This window comes from Mya arenaria, chromosome 1 (assembly GCF_026914265.1).
Source record: "Mya arenaria isolate MELC-2E11 chromosome 1, ASM2691426v1".
Classification (NCBI taxonomy): Eukaryota; Metazoa; Mollusca; class Bivalvia; order Myida; family Myidae; genus Mya; species Mya arenaria.
This window is the reverse complement of record NC_069122.1, coordinates 53,347,761-53,368,467: the sequence shown is the minus strand read 5'-3', so window position 1 is coordinate 53,368,467 and position 20,707 is coordinate 53,347,761. Positions and strand designations below refer to the sequence as shown.

The 20,707-nt window shown below is 33.5% G+C and overlaps 1 protein-coding gene across 2 annotated transcripts; it reads left to right on the top strand.

Moving 5' to 3' along the window:
• The first annotated feature begins 540 nt into the window (after positions 1–540).
• LOC128232960 (uncharacterized) lies at positions 541–7,812 on the top strand. Of its 2 annotated transcripts, none has more exons than XM_052946786.1 (7): positions 541–732; positions 2,065–2,253; positions 2,636–2,716; positions 3,223–3,318; positions 3,629–3,745; positions 7,066–7,191; positions 7,561–7,812. In XM_052946786.1, the coding sequence occupies exons 1-7, from the start codon at positions 615–617 to the stop codon at positions 7,743–7,745; spliced, it is 912 nt and encodes a 303-aa protein (XP_052802746.1). In that variant the 5' UTR covers positions 541–614; the 3' UTR covers positions 7,746–7,812. The 2 variants fall into 2 exon arrangements, with proteins under 2 accessions (XP_052802746.1, XP_052802738.1); XM_052946778.1 differs by having other exon boundaries at positions 2,065–2,256.
• Positions 7,813–20,707: the final 12,895 nt, after the last annotated feature.

The following is a 20,707-nucleotide window of genomic DNA, read 5'->3' as shown; positions in this document are numbered from 1 at the left end:
ACTGAATACAATGGTACTCAACCACCAAACCTACTGGAATAACCAAGTTAGATAACTGTATTTTGTCAAAAATAATGGTCCTTCATTATTGGACTTAGAAATACTGGTTAAAAATTTGCATGTAACAACATTCATGTTAATATCTCAGCAAATACATCATTTATTGCATTGAAATCTTATCTAATTTTACAGTGATCCATGTTTCGCCAAAACTGTTCAATCCTTACACTGAAAAGCGGCGTAATAGTCGAGCGCTCTGTCTCTGTGACAACTCTTGTTTTGTAGCTTGTCATGTCCTTATATTTATATAAATGATTGAGATTGTGAAATTGTCAGCTTAATTAAAGTTTAAAAGTGACAAAAAATGTGCTTGATCTATGGTGTACGTTTCTGAAGGAAATATAGTAAGGTTAAATAATGAAGAAACATATGTTTTGTATCACAAATAATGTACATGTTATAATGAAAGTTAAATTCATTGATAATGGCGAATGTTTCCTTTTATCTTTGGTCATAACGTTAAACAATTGATAAACGGCTGCTTATCTTACACTGGCCGACTTTGTTAGACTTCTAAAAGTTTTATACATGGACAATCTTCAAACTTATTAACGATGGTTCGTTTGTGGTATTTTGTTTGCGTTTGTTTTCTGTGGCAGCAGCCTTCACAAGGAATTTCTGATGGTTATTTGGTAGATATATTCAACAGGCTTGAGGCTTTAGAAAAAGAAGGTAAAGTCGTACATTTCCATTTCCATTGTGTGTGTCTTTATTCGAACGCATATACAAGGGCGACATGTATATGAAAAATGTCTCCAATACGGCTTCAGTAGCGTTAAGATCAGAGAATCGAATGGTGTTTGTACTTATCGATAAATGTCGAGGCATATGTGAGGCTGAGCTGTTTGCAGTTACGTCAACATTTACTAATGATGACGATATATTCATATTTGTGCAATGTTTGGGGTCTATTAGAGAGGTGTCTCTAGTTTGGGTACGTTTGGCTATGACTCGTCAACCTTTTAACAGGGTTTTCAGTGTGATCAAATTCATGCGAAATTTGGTGTTCGCACTTATTTATGTACTAATGATAATCTAGAATTTACTAAATTTACTGTAGCTCCATATCATGCAGAACGAAACTGAAAGTTAACACATGCACTTATTATGATAGAGCATATTTTTTCGGTGTACGAGACTTGGTACATTTGTATATTTTTCATAGATCGCTCTGCCCTCTGCGCATGCGCAAAGTAACTATGGTTGACAGTTAATTGTGCGATGGTCTGTAGGCAGTTGAAGTTTTCGACATGAACCAGAATTGTAAATAGCTATCAAATCGTATTGACAATTATTCAACTACACAATTTAAATATTGATGTGACAATATTCAAATAGAAATGGAGCATTTGCGTTTTTTCCTTTAATATACCTTTTAGAAAAGACAACAAATTAAACAAATTCAGTACCAAAATGTATTTCTGTATTATGCAAACATATCTAGATAATTCTAATAATCTAAATATCAACAGTTTGCTCATTTTTAACGTTATCATGTTGTGATGATTTTAGGCCTTTACAGCGACTCGCTCCAGTTTCTTTACATCCCCAAAATGAACTATAACATATACTTAGTGGACAATAATGCAGACATTCGATGCCTGATTGAGCATCTTATAGAATTAATTTAATAATTGTTATAATATAATTGATAATTCCTATTCAGAGTATCCACTTTTTCTAATTATTTAATCATTTGATAGGTACAATTTATTATCACTGTGCATACTAAGATACCCCAAAACGCAGTACATTTATTTAATTTTTTGTTCTGATAAACGAAAAAACAGACAAGTATATTTATATGAAAAACTACAGAAACAAGCTCAGTAGCCAAAAATTTAAACATAAACCCTATGTCATTCAAATTACTTGTGAATTAAGTTTTATTGATTAAAAGTAAATATATTTACATGGAAGTTTCTGGGCTGAGCTTTTTTGTTAAAATGCATTGTGTATTTAAAGCCTTTCAATCTTTTTACACACACACATAAATATATATAGGTCAGCTACAGAGGGAACACATTTCTAAGCAGGATAAAAGGATATATGAACTAGAACGAGAAATACAACTCCTGAGGTCCAAGGAGGAAGAAATCGTAATAAACAGCTTCCAGAAAAATATGGACAGTGACCCTGAGGACATTGTTGACCAACATCACATGAACATTGGCCAATGGCAACAAGCTCAACGTGGTAGTAGCATTATTCTGTTTCTATACATGTAATAACGACAACTTACGAGCAACGGACCATTTACCTATTAAATAATAACTATAGCCTAAATTTGTGATTTAAACCAGAGGAGGCCATATGACCAATATACAAATTTATCAATTTCTTACCAAATTTTTCTTTCACATTGCTGAAGAATCCACGATGACCCTTTTAATAATGCGTTTACGATGTTTCTATTTTCTAAAGTCATGTTTCTATTTTGACTGTTGATTTCAAACTGTTAAGCAAGATCATTCCCTTACAAATGGTACAAAACAATATAGGGTCACCGGGCATTCGAAAATTAACATAATTGTGCCTTGGGTACCTCAAATGGTAACAAAACTGTTGAATTCAGATGAGGATCTTGTCGATGCGCACCACAATGGTATACCACATGGATTTGGGAAGCTAAAGTTGGCGGATCCACAAAGGCACGGTAAGAAAAACAAGAAGACTTTTCATTGATCTATGTATATCCTTATCTATCAGTGTTGTATTTGGAAAATTTAAACATGTTCAATGTCCTTATCTGGGCCACATTTGACATATTAATATATCTTAGTTCGCACTGCTCTGAGCTGATATCGTCACCGTTACACAGTGTCCATTCATATACCAGTCGGAATAGGTTGGATGTATGACCTTTTTGTTATAAATAGTTTTATCTATTTACGTAGAAGAAAGAAAAGGACAAAAGGAAACACATTATCCCCCTGAATGTCAATTACAATTGCCTATCTAGGAATAATCTACAATGAGTGCATTAAGTAAATGGTTGTACATATGCGGAAAACTACTAAGTCCTGCTTAGTGTTTGCATTTCTTTCAAAATATTAAACTTATTTTAGGGAAAACAATAAACATGCATGCTTAAATAATTTAAAGGTGTAGTTGAAATTACAAATGTTGACTTTTTTGCAATCGAAACTGATAACCCTTCAGATGAAGACATAGTTGACGAACATCATAACAATATACCACACGGATTCGGGAAGCAAAAACATGTCCAGGAAGGCAAGGGTATTTCACCAAGGAAAGGTAGTTTTCTCAAGCTTTCTTTTCCGACGCACAATGATGTAAATTGACACCAGTTAACAGACGCTAAAATTATCCAGCGTTCTGCAATCAAACAGTTTGTTGAAGAACGTATTCATAGAATTGTAAACCTAGAATGTATTAGTTCTTTGTTTAACCATAACAATTAGAGGAAATAATGCTAATATAGATTGTTCACTTAACTGTCGCCAAGCACAATAGTCATATCTTCACAAGGCATACAATTCGAAAATTTATGCTCTTAGTACTCTATCAATGTACGTTTCCTAACAAAATATTTCATTTTGTGTAGGGAAGAGGTTCGCTCTGGATGACGAGACTGTTGCCTTTCATGCCATTCTATCCGCGCCTACAAACAACTATCATATCAACCAGAAAATCCTCTTTGATGGCGAGATTTTAAACATTGGTAATCCCACATTCCATTTCGTGATTACTGCAAACGCATCGTAGATTATTGTCAAGATATAATGCTATTTGATAAATCTTATGTCGATATTTATACTAAAAACACAGTCATTACTCAGTTTTGGCTTCTTTAAATGTTTATTTTGAGCAGATTTTGGGTAATACCCTTCCTCTATTACACGGCATTGGGTCAGTTTTGCCTTATATTTAAGCATTTAGATATATATTGAAGGTTGAAAAAACGCATCCTCACAAAATATGAAAAGTATTTGTGAAGGTAAAGCGTTTCATTTTCATAAATTTCATAAACGACCAAGAACTATTCTTCGAAAAAATCAACATACTAAAAAGTTTCTGCTGCAAAAATATAATTTTATGTAAGCCTTATAATCAAAAATTTACCCCTCAACTTCCACTCCTTCAATGAACTGCCTTTCGGCATTTGCGTTTATCAATCGATGAACGCAACATCTTCGGATATGTTCGGATCTCAATATGCATCACAATATACATGAAAACTATTGATTTTGTTATTGTTTGTATTGTGTCAGCAGATCCCGTAAAATATAATTCAACATTTTAGAAAGTGTTAATTTATTATATTTTAAATGTATTGTTGCCAAATGTGTTTCAATTTTACGTTTAAAAGTGGTTGATCTTTTCCCGCGTTATTGTGACGCCATTGGAAAAAAATGTTTACGGTTACAGTCGGGTCGTTCTATTTACAGAATGGGTAAGAAAGGATAACTGAAAGGTTTTCTTAAATAAAATGAAGTATTTTTTTAACAACTCTTGAATGAAATAATGAACTATTGGTGTATAAGGAATGCATTGCGGGGTTGATGTCATTTTCGGGGATATGAACGCAATTGGGCTGGTCACAGTATGCGTGGAGTCCTTCGGACTCCACACACTTTGACCAGCCCAATTGCGTTCATACCCCGATAATGACACATACCCCGCAATTTTATTCCTTGAATACAGTCACACAAAAAAACATAAGTCACATACGCGTGTAAGGTTTAAACATTATAAGTTTGCTGCTCCTGTGAAGTCGGTCATACGCGCTATCAGTTATGCGTCGGAAATAACTAAACTTTTTTGTTATCTTAAGAATACACCAATTGCTTCCCGGTGGTTTATAGTCGTATGTTAATTGTAAAAAAACGTATACAGTAGGCATAAGCCCATGAGTACAGTATACAAATACAATGGTTTATAGATTCATATGGTTGGCGATAAGTATTATGTATATGTAGTAAAATACAGAGAAAGGAGAGTAGCTTGCAATGCAATAAATAATTATTTCAGGCAGAACTCAATGTTTAAGTTTTATATATAGATATAAATATATATGCTCATTTATTACTAATTGTAAAACGGTAAATGTAAATGTCTTGCAGCAAATGCTTTACGACAAAATGTTGCTAATTTTTTTAAAACAACACAATTGCAATAAATCTTTGAACTTTATAACATTAGCGTTGGTATGGTCACATCTATTTATTAGTGCTTGTCTTAGTTCTATGAAACATTCATATTCGAAAATAATGTGAAATTCATCTTCTAAAGAGTTATAAAATAAACAGTTTTTCATTCACTGGAATAGGTGTAGGTTTGTTCCATCGACCTGTTTCTATACAAAGTCTATGTGACGAAGTACGTTATTTCGTTAATGAGATTCTATACTTTAAAATGTTAACACTATCTAAAGAAATTTAAATTCAGCAAACAGTCTATACGTTAATGCTTTACTTGAACTTTGTATATCTGTATTCCATTCTTGCTTAAATTGGTCAATTATTCTTTGTTGAACATGATAAAAAAACAAATTTACATTTCCTACGGTCTGCATCGTTAAGTCCTAATCGTTGATATATATTTCTAACATGCTTTGCCCAAGATGGCTTATTTGGATATATATCTAAGTCAATTAATATCATATTATATACAAGTTTAGCATACTTTATATCTGATGTACATATAATCTTAGTCAAATATCTAATGAGGTTGTACATAAATCTATTTTTACATGGCATCTTGCCCAATTCACTATCAACAAAGGTTTATAGAGGACTGGTAGTTTACTTTTTGAAACAGTGAAAACAACAAATTGATAACATAAGCTGTTTTGAAATGCTAAGCCTGTTCCGATCTCAAACAGTAGCGCGCGCAGGGTTGAGACACAATTTCAACGTCACATCCGAAATGACGTTAGGTAAGCATACAAATTGGCGTGATTTCTGAAATGCTGGTTAGATATTTTATATCTTTGTAAGGAGTATCATATAAGAAGAAAAATGCTAGTTGTGGTGTAAGAGAAAGTAAATATTTTAATCGTGGATACGCCACTCATGAAATACAGCTTTTGGTGACCGCAAGAAACTGAAACATCAGTTGACCTCTATGTAAAAACTATTTGTTTATATCTAACGAGGACGTTTTCCATGCTGACATGTAAACACCAGCATCATCGCGCGTAAGCCATATATTAATATCTGTATTCACTATTGTAATGACGTTTTATAGGGAATACTTATACAAATTGTGAAAATGCTTTTCAATCAAGATTGCACCAAATTCCGGATTTTTATTATTTGTTACCGACTCAATGTCTTTGACGTTGAGATAACAAAAATAAAATTGACACTGGTAAGGATTAGATACTTACGACGAATGCATTTTGTTTACACTTCTTCACTACCACATTATACTGGATTGTTTGTGGTGACTTTTCCATGACTGTCAGTATAATTTGTGAATCACTTGAACTAGTAAAACTATGCACAACTTGTCTGTATGTTGTATTGCCTAGACACACGAATAATATAACATGTGGACTATGAAGAAAGCTTGAACAAATTCCAGCCAAATAAGAGCGGCAATAGACCGCACTTCACTCTATAACAACCAAAATATTATAAAACGAACATGGCACACATGCACGGTTATAAAGATAGTGATATAACAACAAATGAATATTAACGATCTAGACGTCTTGAAGCCTTAAGCGAAATGGTTACGGTTGGTAAATTAACTTTACATTGTATTGGATAGGGACGGGTCCAGGATTTGATGTAAAACGGGGCGTAACGAAGATGCGAAAGCTTTTGACTTGCACCCCTCCCATAAAATTAAAGTTTGTTTTCAAGTGTTGGCAGGGGGATGTGATTAACAATATCTAGTCCCTGATCCGAAATGGTGCATTTTGAGAGCAACGCGATTTATGCAAACAACTATTACACTGCAACTGTTATATGTAGATAAAAGTACAACTATACGCGATGTTTCGCAACCTCACTTTTACGGTTAACTATACAGGTGGTGGCTACAACTCCCAGACAGGGGAGTTCACAGCGACCATGTCAGGGGTGTACCTGTTCTCCACCTCAGTTATGTGTTTGGCAGGTCCAGGAGCTGAGATGCACGCCATCATTATGAAAAACGGCTAGTTGTTGCTTCTTGTTTTCGTAAAAATCAATTAGAATTAATGAAGGAAGTTAAATATAAAATACAATGTTGAACTGTTTTTGTAGCATTGATTGATATTTTCAAACAGTGAATGTAGATTGTTCTTCCGAAAGGAATGGTCTTTTTAATGAAATGCATTGTATATGTCATGTGGTACTCAAGTCAATCACAGCTTAATAGTACTGTGCAATCTCAAACAAAAGTAATGGTTATGCGTCATATTTCGTCTAATACTAACGCATATGCAATACGTCACATAAGATAACCAAATGTTAATAAGAATTGGCGAGTTTTTTGTTACCAACAGTCGAATTAAATTTTAATATTTAAATTGTTTCGTTACAGGTGGTGAAATTGGTGCTGCATATGCCAACGGGAAAGGTGGTTTCCAAGAGCAAGGAAGCGTGACGGTTGCCATGAAGCTGGCCGTAGGTGACCTTGTTCATGTGCAAGTTGGACGTCATGACAACACAGGCGTCTGGGGTGACCGTTTGACAAGCTTCACTGGCGTACTTGTGACGCCTCTTTAACGAACTGCTCTTTGAAACATGAAATACGTTGTACAATCAGTTTTGAAATATAAAACGTCCGTTTTTATTTCCTTTTTGATGGACAGTAAGGCAGGACATGTCTTTAAAGGGTAGATATCTAAGTACATAAATGAGCGCCAAGCGGTTGTGACATCAACCTTAATTAATTACAGAGGCCGCATTCCTTTTGTAAATTGATAAAAGCCTAGACTGTACTGAACTTTGTAACTTTAGAATTTAATTGTTTAATGTACGGGGGTGTCCGCGTAGTTTTTTACAGTCTAGCCGAGTTTAAGAGCTAAGGTTAATTTTGGTTTTACAGTGAAACAATGTGAGAGAGTAAGATGGAATTGTTGCTATACAGAGAAATCTATCATCGGTACTGGCAACTAGCACGCAGGTTGTTTTACCATGACATTTGAAAGATTTGAAAGTAGCTTTTTGACATTTTCTCTCGAGATGATATCGAAGAATAATTCGAGTATTTTTGGAATAATGTAATTTACGGTCAAGTGTTGTGATTATATTATGCAGTTGGCTAGTTAAAAATAAGGTTCGTTGCAGGATTCAGTGCCAAAGTGATAGCGTTTGTGCATACCTACAGTGCAAATGAGCAAACAAATTTTACGTAAATGTTTATAGGACAATCTGTGTTATTCTATGCGCATTTAATTCTGCAATTTTCTCTTGTATTTCGCTTCATTTTACTTGTGCTTGTCTTGTTCCATAAGTGTTTACTGCCGATCAAAAACACACAGAAACAGACAACGTTCACATATGTATCATTTAAAGGGAAATACATGTAACTATGGCTCTAGCTTTAACAAAAAATGAATACGAAATGGCAATTTACAGAGCAATAAGTAGGTTGTGAAATTTTAATGAAATATGCAAGACGTTCAATTGTGATTTTAACAATTGTCAATGAGATGTTTCTTAAAAATGCATCAAAATATTAAAAAACGGTGTTTTCTGTTAATGTCAAACCTGAAATGATTCTGTCAAAAGCATATATTATTTGATGCAATGTACAAGTGAGAATATTTGCTGAATTCCTTAGAGATTATAAAACAAATATGCATCACTCATGCATTGTTCGTGATATACTTTAGCAATACATAGTTCGATCATGTATTATTAATTATACTGAAATAAAACAAATGAGATGCTCGTTAATTTGCAATGGATATTATTAACTCTAATGATCATTCCTTTTATTCCAATGAAGTAAATCCAACAGTTGCATTAAAAGCATGTCTTTAAGATATCGCCACTTCGAAAATGAGTTCACATCTTCAGATTCTTAATTATTTCTGATGTTAACTATCAATCGTAACGGTGTTTTTAAACGAAAGATCCGAATACGTCTTTGAGTCACTGATTTATGGACTATCGGAATCATTTATTAAAAGTGGCTGATTCATAGTCTAGCACTATGGCAATCGGGGTCAGTGATTATATGTGACTGATTCATCGTCTATCGGTATCAAAAGATGATCATTGAATTTATGTGGCCGATTAGTTGTTAAGCAGTATGACATTATCGTTCACTGATTTTATATGTGGCTGGTGAATAGTCCAGCGGTATGACAATTAGTCTCATTGAATACATGTGGCTGATTCATTGTCTATCATATGTGACGTCGTCAGCGAAAATGAGTCCTGTTGAGGTAATCACAACACAACATTCCACATATTGTTGATGGCAACAGCAAACAAGTGTCGTTCTATGACTGGAGCACCTTCTTCAAAGGCATTTTCAAACCATTGAAGAACATTTCGAAATACCATTCATTTGAGGTGTCTTCTAACGAGCCTGGGGTTTTAAGAGTAAGGAAGTTTGTTGATGCCCCTGGGGAGAAAATTAACATACTGAAAAACTGCCAAGTGGATATTGGTGTTCTGCCAGAGCAGATCTTTGGTGAGGGAATAAGTGCAGAAAGGCAATGGTACTTGCATGATGTAAAAAGAGACTTTTGCGGATCAGATAATGCAAAAAACACAACATACCCATTGCCATTAGTTGCAAAAGAAGGCTATTCAAAGGCCAAAAAACAAAAGTTGAAATAGGCAACTTTATTGAGAACACTTTCTGTGTGTGTTTCAGCAAAAGTTATAGTTTGTTTCTTGCTATAAATATATTGGCATGTGTAAGTGGAAGTTTTATGTTTTCATTTACATTCAAAGAATATATTTCTTTGTGTTACATTGATAAAATATTCATGATCTTAGGAATGTATGGTTTCCTTGGCAACCAAAAGTAACACACTTGATTGATCATTAAATACTTATGTATAAACATGTATTTCAATTATGGGAATATCATTGAACAGTCGGCCATCTATAAGTAAAGTATGATGGCATTCATATTTTCCATACACGACTCCAGTATAATGTGAAAGTGTACATTTATAAGTCTATATGTTAATAGTTATACATTAATATAGTTTCAATAATCCTTGCATGCATATGTTTGTTGTCAATTTTGTCAAATAAGGCATGTGTCAATGCTTTCCTTGTAAATACATTTCATTCTGTGTCATCTTACAACTCCAAAAGAATGAAATGAGCAAAAAAAAAGAATTATTCTAGGTATAAGTCAGTTGCTATGGCAACCAAGTATAACATTCTTATTGATTTTAAAAATAATTGATTTCACCAGACAAGTTACATCTTTTAAATAATTGCTTGTTTTAAAATAATATGTTTTTTGTTTTGATTAATACAAGGATAAGCTGCACTACTTTTGAACAATTAACCTTGTTTTAGAAAAGTTGCAGATTTTCTTTACAGGGTCTATGTAAAATTGCTGTTAACATTCTATTTTACTACATAGCTGGCTGAAATTTTAATGCTGTACTAAAATATTTCCTGCAAACATAATCTATCAAATTCAAATGTGATTTTGTCTATTTGAGCTGCTTTTGCGTTTATTTGGATAAATTTCTCGTAAAAAAATTGTAGTCATGGCAACCGTTTCTATGAAATGTACATGTAGTGTTACATTTTCCATAAATGATGTTATTGATGTTATGATAATGTTTCCACAGAAATAAAAAATGCTGGATTCAATTTTAATGGAATACAGACTCTTAAAATCAAGGACGTTGTATTTACTTATGTTTCCATTTCCTTCATTTTTTTCGCCATTTTATAACAAATATTGGTATTGCGAAATTTGTCCTCAATCCGTCAATTTTAAAGATATCAGCTTTAAACTTCAGGACTTTATTTCTGAAACATAGCACATTCAGAAAATGTAAAAACCTGAAAATGTCATTTTTCCTCATTAGGACCCATTTTCGCAGACTTGGTCACATATATATACATATATATGCTAGACACTGAATCAGTGATGAACCTGGAGGCCGCGTCTATAGGGATACATGTTTGCAATTGGCAATGGGGAAGTGTATACGGATAAAGTGTAGTTATAAAAAAAGATTTGTAAATGATATCAACTCTTATTCAACTTTTCCTAAAATTTGTCGTCAATAACCGTTTTGATGCGTGTAAAACTTCCAAAACGTCATATAAAACGAATAAGCCTAAGGCCATAAAAATAATTGTTTGTTTAGGGTAACCTTCCCAAAATTTCTAGGTAGGGTAGGTAGGGATTTTTTTTTTTTCAAAATCTGTCGTAAGTTCAGAGTGTTTTCTTGCACATGGCAGTCTTTCCTACATTACTGTCATTGCCTGACTTTGTTTTATCATATAAACAATAATTCTGATTAAAATCTGCATTTATCCGCCCTTCGTAACTGTCTATTCGCTAACGAATATTTGTTTTTCTCAGAAACGGAAAAAAATAGTTAGGGTCGGCGCATTTTTATAGGTAGGGTCGGGTTACCCGAAACGGACATATTTTTTTAGGCCTAATGTTTAAAACAGGAATTTAAAAATAGTTATTCTCTCTCTTTTTGTATTGACTGGTCGCCGTTCATACGAGTTCGTTATTTTAAAAATTTATATTCTGTGAAAACGATTTATATACACCTGTGGTAGTAAATAAGCATGTGAGAATCTACGGGCATATTGTGAATAATATTTTAAATTATGCATTTGATAACAAATATAAGTGCCTTAACACGACATTAATTGACTGTTTTAAATTTAAGTGATATAAAATGGAATTACAAAGCTTAATTCACACGATTTTACTAACAAATATAAGTCGCAATAACGATATTAACACAATTTAAATTTAACTGATATAAAATGAAAGTTCAAAGCATAATCACAAGATTTAAAACAAACATTAATGAATAAAAGTAGGCCGAAAAGGATCAGGCCGAAATGATATCTCGGCCGACCGACCCGACACCAATAATTTTATCGGTGATAATGCAAGGTACCAGTCTAAATAATTTACGCCGGAGACGACCGAGTAACTACGATCTAGAAAGTTAATTTAACCGTCATAGTTTGGCTATGTCCGTGTATATTCGGAATGTTAACAATTGTATATATTGTCACATGACTTTATTGAGCCAATTGGGTATCGATATTTTTCACGTGGGTCAAAAACTAGGTGACTAGGTCCAATCTGGAACACACTAGAAGCATTATGTTTGGTCTAATATTCATGAAACTTAATCCGAATGTTTCATGAACATCAATAGATATATATTAATTTTCAATAAAACCCATTCAGCCGCATCTTTGAATACCTATAGTATCATATTCATAAATATCATTGCCGTTACATTTAGATATACCTCTAATGATTGTATATACCCATCTAAAAAAAGCACAACTCTCCAAGACCACACAAAACTTTTTTATCATGTCTATACGCGTCAGATGGTTATCAACACTAATTTAAGTATCTCGAAGAATTGTCTGATAAACGGTATAATTTTTCAAATGTCAGATTGGGCTGGCTGATTAAACGCGCATCAATGATAGGTCTAGCCTTTGCGAATTGAAGTTTAAAGGTTCATTGTCGAATCTTGATATGACAATCATCTCAGTGGACGTAACACAGTACACTTTTCAGCCATAACGCTATATTTGGCAATGTGCCACTTTCGCCAAGTACATAAATTCACTATATAAAATATAACTCATCCTGTCTATAAACTGGTATCGTGTATTGCCCGATAGCAGCGTCGTTGAGAATTTACCACGGAAGTGGATCCCAATCCAAGTCATATTGTACTGATGTTTTCTTTTGATAATCAAATACATTGAAAAGGTATGTTTATTTGCGATCAAAATATCAAATAAGGGTTTCTTAAATCCTAGTTGTTTGAATGATTTAAGAAGTTAAAACAGGACATCGTAGCTAAATATCAGAGGAAAATAAATCATTAAAAAAGTGTTGGCGATTGATGTTTTACAATCTTAGTTAATATTCGAATGATAAATGTCAAGAGTTTCTTTAGAGAGGAGCATGGACAAAAATCTGTCCAAGAACAATGAATTATCAAAATGAAAATAAACTCTTAGCGGACACATCAATTGTCATTGTCTGAAATTGAAATATATGACCAATTAGGCCGTTATTCTATGGGCACGTTGTCTGCGTTCGCTGTCAGTATACGCAAAAAGGAACATAGGTAGCACACCCCTAATGGAATCCTCCACTTGAAACATTTCAATTTTAATGTTTTAGCCTATGTTGTTAAGCACAGGACTACAAATCTTTTGAGGTTTCAAGGTAGTGGTTCGAATACAGCCAGAAGCACAAATATTTTTTTCTTCTTTGTATTCATCAGGAAACACTTTTTACAGAATAAAAACATTTATACACATAAATATTAGCTTCTGTGAAGGTTTTTTGACTTGCAGGCACGGCCGAAATAGGTGGTTGGGAATTACAAACTGTATTATTGTTTAAATGAGACGGTAAAACAGTTTGAATTTTTGGCATAATGTTCCCAAAACATTAAAGATAATTATTAGTAAAGAACAGGTCATGAGTATTTCTAGAACTGGTTCATTTTGCTTTTAAACGCCGGTGTTCCAATTTTACGCGATCAAAACAGTAAGTTAAAATAGTAATACCATATGCTATTTCAGTACAGTTTGATTATATTTGTTAGTAAAGTGATCAATAATGTATTATTAAAGCAAATATATTTCTTGTTACTCTGATACCAAATTATTACCAAAAAGTTAAAAAATAAATGATATAAAGGATTTTTTTTGTCTCTCGGGTGATGTCGTTTTAATCGACAATTCTGAAATGGGGGTAGGGTAATTCAAATTTAAATAAAATTGTTATTTGACGGTAAATTTCTTTTATATTTCGTTTTTGAATTAAGGAAATGATAAACATTCAGATTTATAAAGTTTATCATAGTTTAAAATGTTGCCCATTAGAGATATGCTACCTTAATATCGTTTATCAATGCAAGTTACGATAAAGGCCAGACAGGTTTAGGCCATCCTCGTACATCAGAGTGATGATGCTGTGCATACCACAGATTAGATTTATCATTATTAAAACTCTGATGAATGAGAATGGGTTTGGCTTGAAAGAAATGAAGAAACTGTGGCAAAAAATCATTATATGAACAAAATAATGACCACATATACAGAAAATCCTGATCGTAAATCAAGGCATATTAGAATGAAACTTTCCATATGTCTCTCAAATTCAGCGTGTGTTCTACGTAAAACCAATATTGTAATGCAAATCAAACCTTTATAATTAAAATTGTGGGAAAAAATGCTATTGAAATAATTTCTGATTACATTTCTAACAAGAAATTCAACTTTCAGGGACATATGACATATTCTTTCCGTTTTAAAATGTTGGTACGTAACACATATTTGGACTAGAGTTTTTGTACACTACGTGATCCGGGAATGAGTGCATTGTACAATACTATAACAACATGTAAAATACCACGAATAAGTTATTCATGGCAAGTATCATTGAGCCTACTGGTACAAGTTGTAAAGTGACTTGACATCACATAATACCATTGCATGAAAAAGAAATTGTCAAAAACTTGCATAAACTTTATATCGATGTGTACAATATCACATTGCTTACGACAGATGCTTCTTCCACAGTTTTTGCGCAGTTTTTATTTTCAATTAAAAATATACTGTGTTTGTCTACCACGTAACTCCCAGAAAAATAAAAAAGAATCGGTAATTGTTTCTTTATTATTTGTCTATCGATTTCTTTTTCAATATCCAACAATGAAAATACGGCACTCCGTGTAAAAAATTCCGTATCACCATAATCTCGTTTTTGTTATTTCATATCAGGCTAGTACGGTGAACAGTCTAGGAACTACTTTTGCGTTGCTAAAAATAGCATGACAAAAATAACTGGTAAAACCTTTCAAAGTCAGGGACATGGTTTTAGAACAAACATGGGGATAAGCACGAAGCAGATATCACATCCGATCTATCTAGAAAACTAGTTGTTTGCCGATTTAATTCGAATAGCATCAATTGTAACATAATCATAAACATGAGCAGCTAGCCAATTTAAAAAAAAACACAGTGAATTTGTGTCATAGATAGTCAGCGATCGACTCACGAACTTCCCTCAGTTCTGCATATTATGATCGTCAAAACAATTCTATGAACATTCACTTTTTTTAAATGACTGCGTTACGTCTTCAGGAAACGACAATTTGTTTATACTGTATGTATATAATTAGTACTGTTTATTTTTGTTTTGTTTTTTTGTTTTGTTATTATTGTTATTTTTGTGCTGTGATATTAACAGTTGATTTCTTCGTTATAGCAATTTGTTTATTTTGTTGAGATATAAAACATGTTTTCGATTGAGTATCCTCCCTTGACTTCAATACACAGAAGTACGTTACATATTCATACGCGCAAGCCGACATTAGGCAGATAGCGGTGCACTGAAATCAAATTGAAACCGACAAAACAAATCAGGTAAATAACAAGTGGAATATTATGAAAGGATGCTTTTCAGGTGACCCGCATCAGGTTTCGTTCGTGAAAAGCGTGCTATCATACAAGGTCCAATATTTAATCATGGACTTCACGTGCGAAATATACACACTTTAAACTGGGAAACCAGTATGTGGTGTTTTTACACGAATAACTGCTGAGATGGCGACATTTTTTTTAATTATGTAAAATGTATTTTCGGCGAGATCGTTTTGAACAGTCGATGCTTGTTTTGAGGCAATACTGTATTCCTCGATTTGGGACAATCTGGTGACTAGTCCCTTTAATTGAAATTTCTCAAACACTCAATTTAAACGTGTTTTTTTCGCAAACTCGCGAGCCCTCAAGTACATTATTTAAGCGAATTTTGGCAAACAACTAAGACTTTCACATATTTTTTGCAAACTCTCTGAAATGTGCCCTGTCTGTTAATAAATCCCAATTATATGGGGAAAATGCATTTGCTTGTTTCAGAAACATCCTCTGGAATTCAGTTGTCCAAAATGTCATCAGTTTCAGTGACATGTAATTTCCTAGTTGGAATCACTACGTGCGAAAATGAAATATGATATTCTTTAAAGATCACAATTTCATCACGTTTCCTTGTTTTCTGTCACAAAGTTACATCCATTACGGTCAAAAGTCCTTTCAGAGTAATATTATTCAAATACATGTCATGAACAATAACACAATTTAAAAAAAAAAAAATGTCACCTTTTTTATTTGATTAAGCGATCAGTCTAACCCTGTTGGAATGATATACGTTCAACAAAACAATATACAAAAAGGACACATCAACAGAAAACAAACATAGTCATAATAAAACAGTTTTAAAGTCAATCCAACCATAACAAAATCTGAAGTGACGACATATAATCTGCCATTGGTCAATTTATAGTCTGCCATTGGTCGAAATAAAGACTGCCATTGGCCGAACTGTAGTCTGCCATTGGCCGAAATATTGTCTGCCATTGGCCGAAAAAAAGCCTGCCATTGGTCGACAGATAGTCTGTCAATGGTCGAAACATAGCTTGCCTTTGGTCGAAATAAAGTCTGCCATTGGTAAATTTGGTCAGAATATAGCCTGCAGTCTGTCAAAATACAATGTGCCATTGGTCGAATCATAGACTGCCATTGGCCGAAATATAGTCTGCCATTGGTCGAAATATAATCTGCTTTCGTCGAAATATAGCCTGCCATTGGTAGAAATATAGTCTGCGAATGGTCGAAACATTGCCTGCCATAAGTCGAAATATAGTCGTCTGTTGGTCAATTTGGTCAGAATAAAGTCCGCCATTGTTGCAAACATAGACTGCCTTTGGCCGAAATATAACCTGCCATTGGTCGAATAATAGCCTGCCTTCGGTGGAAATATAGTCTGCCATTGGTGGAAATATAATCTGCCATTGTTGGAAATATATTCTGCCAATTGTCGAAATATAACCTGCCATTGGTCAAATTATAGCCTGCCATTGGTCGAAATATAGTGTGTAATTGGTCGAAATATAGTCTGCCATTGGTCGAAATATAGTGTGAAATTGGTCAAAATAAAGTCTGTCATTGGTGGAAATATAGTTTGCCATTGGTTGAAATATAGTCTGCCATTGGTCCAAAAATAACCGTGCCATTGGTCGAAATATAGTATGCCATTGGTCGAAATATAGCCTGACATTGGTCGAAATATAGTCTGCCATTGGTGGAAATATAGTCTGTCATTGGTCGAAATATAGCCTGCAATTGGTCGAAATATATTTTGCAATTGGTCGAAATATAACCTGTCATTGGTCATTGTCGTTACTCTGCTGTTGCCAGTGTTGGTCGAAATATGGTCCGCCATTGGTCGAAATATAGCCTGCTATTGGTCGAAATATAGTCTGCATTGGTCGAAATATAGCCTACCATTGGCCAAAATATAGCCTGCAACTGGTCGAAATGTAGTCTACTGTTGGTCGAAATACAGTCTGCCGTTGGTCGAAATGTAGCCTGCCATTGGTCAAAATATAACCTGCAATTGGTCAAAATATATAGTCTGCCATTGCTCGAAATATAGCATGAAAATGGTCGAAATATTATCTGCCATTGGTCGAAATATAACCTGCCATTGATATATCAGCGTTTACAGTATTTCCGTATATTTACTGTATGTTTCAATGATTTTGGAACACTACAAGCAATTTATTTTCGCATAGTCTTATACAATTTGTTTAACTTGTTTGTTAAATGAAATGATTTTTGTTCTTCTCCGATCAGTCTGTGTGTTTAACATGACAACAAACAATATTAGGCACTTGCACGAAGAACAACAACTCCCCTTGTGTGTGTTATATCACATTATGTTGACGCTTGCAAACATTAATTCCTTACAGACTGTTTTTTACAGCTGTCACCATTGTACCATTAAACCAGTTTACTGTCACAAGCTAGAAAATCACTAACAACTGTGCGTCTGCCGCTGCCCGCCCACTAATCAATAGCAAGTTAGAAAACTGGGACTCGATATTTTTATACGTTGCTGTCTTGTGAAGTGTTAAGTCATCACACCGTCTTACAAATTATCTGATAAACGTCTGGGTCTCGTCACTTCCGACCAAACGCGTTTAAACACAGACCATTTTAGCTCGTCTGTTTGTCGACAAAAAAGTGTATTTTCATAGTCATAGTAGTTCTATATGCGTCGGCGGCGACGTTTATAAACGTTACCATTGGACAATGGCGACGCCGCAAAATTTAAAAAGGAAAGAGAATTGGTTCAGAGCAGAGCATGAAATGCTGAGGTATTCATTCCTTGATGAAAGTCATGCCATTGAAAACAAGTCCAACCATTACTCATGTCGATGAAGAAAAATCGTGGAAGAGGAATGAAGACAGGTGGGGTATTTTTTTTAAAATATTGTTTTGGAACTTTGACTATGACGGATGACGACAATAATCAGATACTATGTTACAGTTTTATACTGATATTTTGATAAAGGTATAGTTGTTTTATGTTTTATTCAAATATTGTAACGGTTTGTTTCACAAAGGTATCCATATATGTTAATTTGTAAGTTACACATGTATTTGTAGTGTCAGCCATTCGGGCACACACTCTTTATTTCACAATTCATTGTTAGTATGTTTTGATCATAGCCCCCGCCCGCCCCTGATATCCTCTAAGAAGCTTTAGTAATAAAATTTAAAGAAAAAATATTTGACTTTCAGACTGAATGCCCAGGGTGTCTGCATTAGAACTCTTGATGAGTTTGATAAGAAATTAACCAACATCAAGATGGACATGAAGAGGAGGCATCAGATGGCAGCGTTTTGACAACTTTTTTTATTTTATTGTCTTGAAACGAGCCAATTTTTGCGAAAATCCTTAGAAACCAGTTATATAAGACAGCTGACAAAATATTAGATCTCAGATTTTTATAATTAAGTTCCAAAATTGATGTTTTATGCATTTTTCATAAACCGTTAGTAACGGTCTAAGCCATAAAATATTAATTTTTGGAAAAATGAAAATCTACGATCTGATTTTTTTGTCAGCAATCTTCTATCATTGGTTTACATATATCTTTGCAAAACATTGCCCTTTCCAAGACAAAAAATAAAAAAAGTTGCAAAAATGGTAAATATGTGAGAGTGCAGCTTTAAATGATGTCATTTTAAAAGAATTGGTGATTCTCAGGTCATTTATATGTATCTTTTTTATTTTAAATAACACTAATGTATTTATTTATGTATATATTTTACTCCAGAAACAAGTCCATCATCTTTGGTGCTGCACCATACTGCCAAAACAGCTACATGTGCATCGCTTGCAGTGGAGTTATGTCAATTTACCTCCAACATAGTGTTTCCTGCAATGTCCCAGGGGGCTGCCATGATTCCAAACAGGTAGAACACAAAATATGACTAAGTAAACATATAAACTTGAGACAGACTGTGTTATGGCAGTGTCTTCATGCCAAAAGAGTCATGCAATAAATACATAAGGTTAAACATTTACTATCAAAACCCCAAAACTGTGAAATATATGTATTAAAATGAAACTTTAAGCCACACCAAAGTGGTCACTGGAGCAAGTACTCAGATTCTTCTACATGATATTAAGATATTTATGCAAAAAAATATAGGTCAGACAGTACCTTTCTGTCTAAATATTTTTACATTTGAAATTCTTTTTAAAGACTAAGTAAGACTTTTAAAAAAGTACATATAAATGTGTGTATTTTTATATTTCAGTACAACACCAACTAAAGCAAAAGTGACAAGAGTTTCCAAGATTCCATCTATGAGCAACTTGAAAGACTTCTTAAATGCCAAAGTGAGCTCTATGAGCAAATATTACATCAACAAAAACTGACAATTGACTGTCTCCTTTATTACACCTAATTTATGAATGATAACTTAAATAAAGTCTTATAGTAGAATCATATACCTGGAAGTCTTTGGTTATTTTATCTACTTAAAAAACTCACAATCCACTTAAATATTGCTGACACTTGAAGCTTTGCCTATTTTATTCACTATTGTATTTAATAAATCTTTATTTACCTGTCAACCTTTTCATATTCATGTAATCTTATATTAAAATAAATATGGAAAAGCACTCTCATTTAAAGTGACATCTATCAAACATTGTAATCACAAAAAAGGGGCTCATAATCATACATTTTATGATATGGTATTATTTTACCAATAGCTGAATGTGTAAATTTGTTATTGTTTAGAGAGATAATATGTCAATTTATTTGTTTTGTAAATTGTAAATGAGTTTTTAAATTGTTATTTGTACTGTCAACACTATTTTAACATATTTATGATTGTCAGCCTTCATGTACTGTTTTGTTCATTGCTATAATCATCTTCTCCATAAGTAATGTCAGTGATTATCAAAATGATACAGCATCAAATTCATGTATAATCATTTTTAAAGGGACTCGTTCATGTTTTATATGGTTAGACATTGATTTTTTTTATTTCGTATGAAATGTGAACAAAATGATTGTAGCAATGATAAAACACGACAAAAGTTCAAATAAGCTCAGAAAATATGGCATAAAATGCTTTATTATAAGCACAAACAC

Excerpts from the sequence above, each read along its gene's own strand:
- LOC128232960 (XM_052946778.1), top strand. The coding sequence starts at position 615 with ATGGTTCGTTTGTGGTATTTTGTTTGCGTTTGTTTTCTGTGGCAGCAG. Across the intron at positions 733-2,064 it reads TGAGGCTTTAGAAAAAGAAG|GTCAGCTACAGAGGGAACAC; the intron begins GTAAAGTCGTAC and ends AAATATATATAG. Across the intron at positions 7,192-7,560 it reads CGCCATCATTATGAAAAACG|GTGGTGAAATTGGTGCTGCA; the intron begins GCTAGTTGTTGC and ends GTTTCGTTACAG.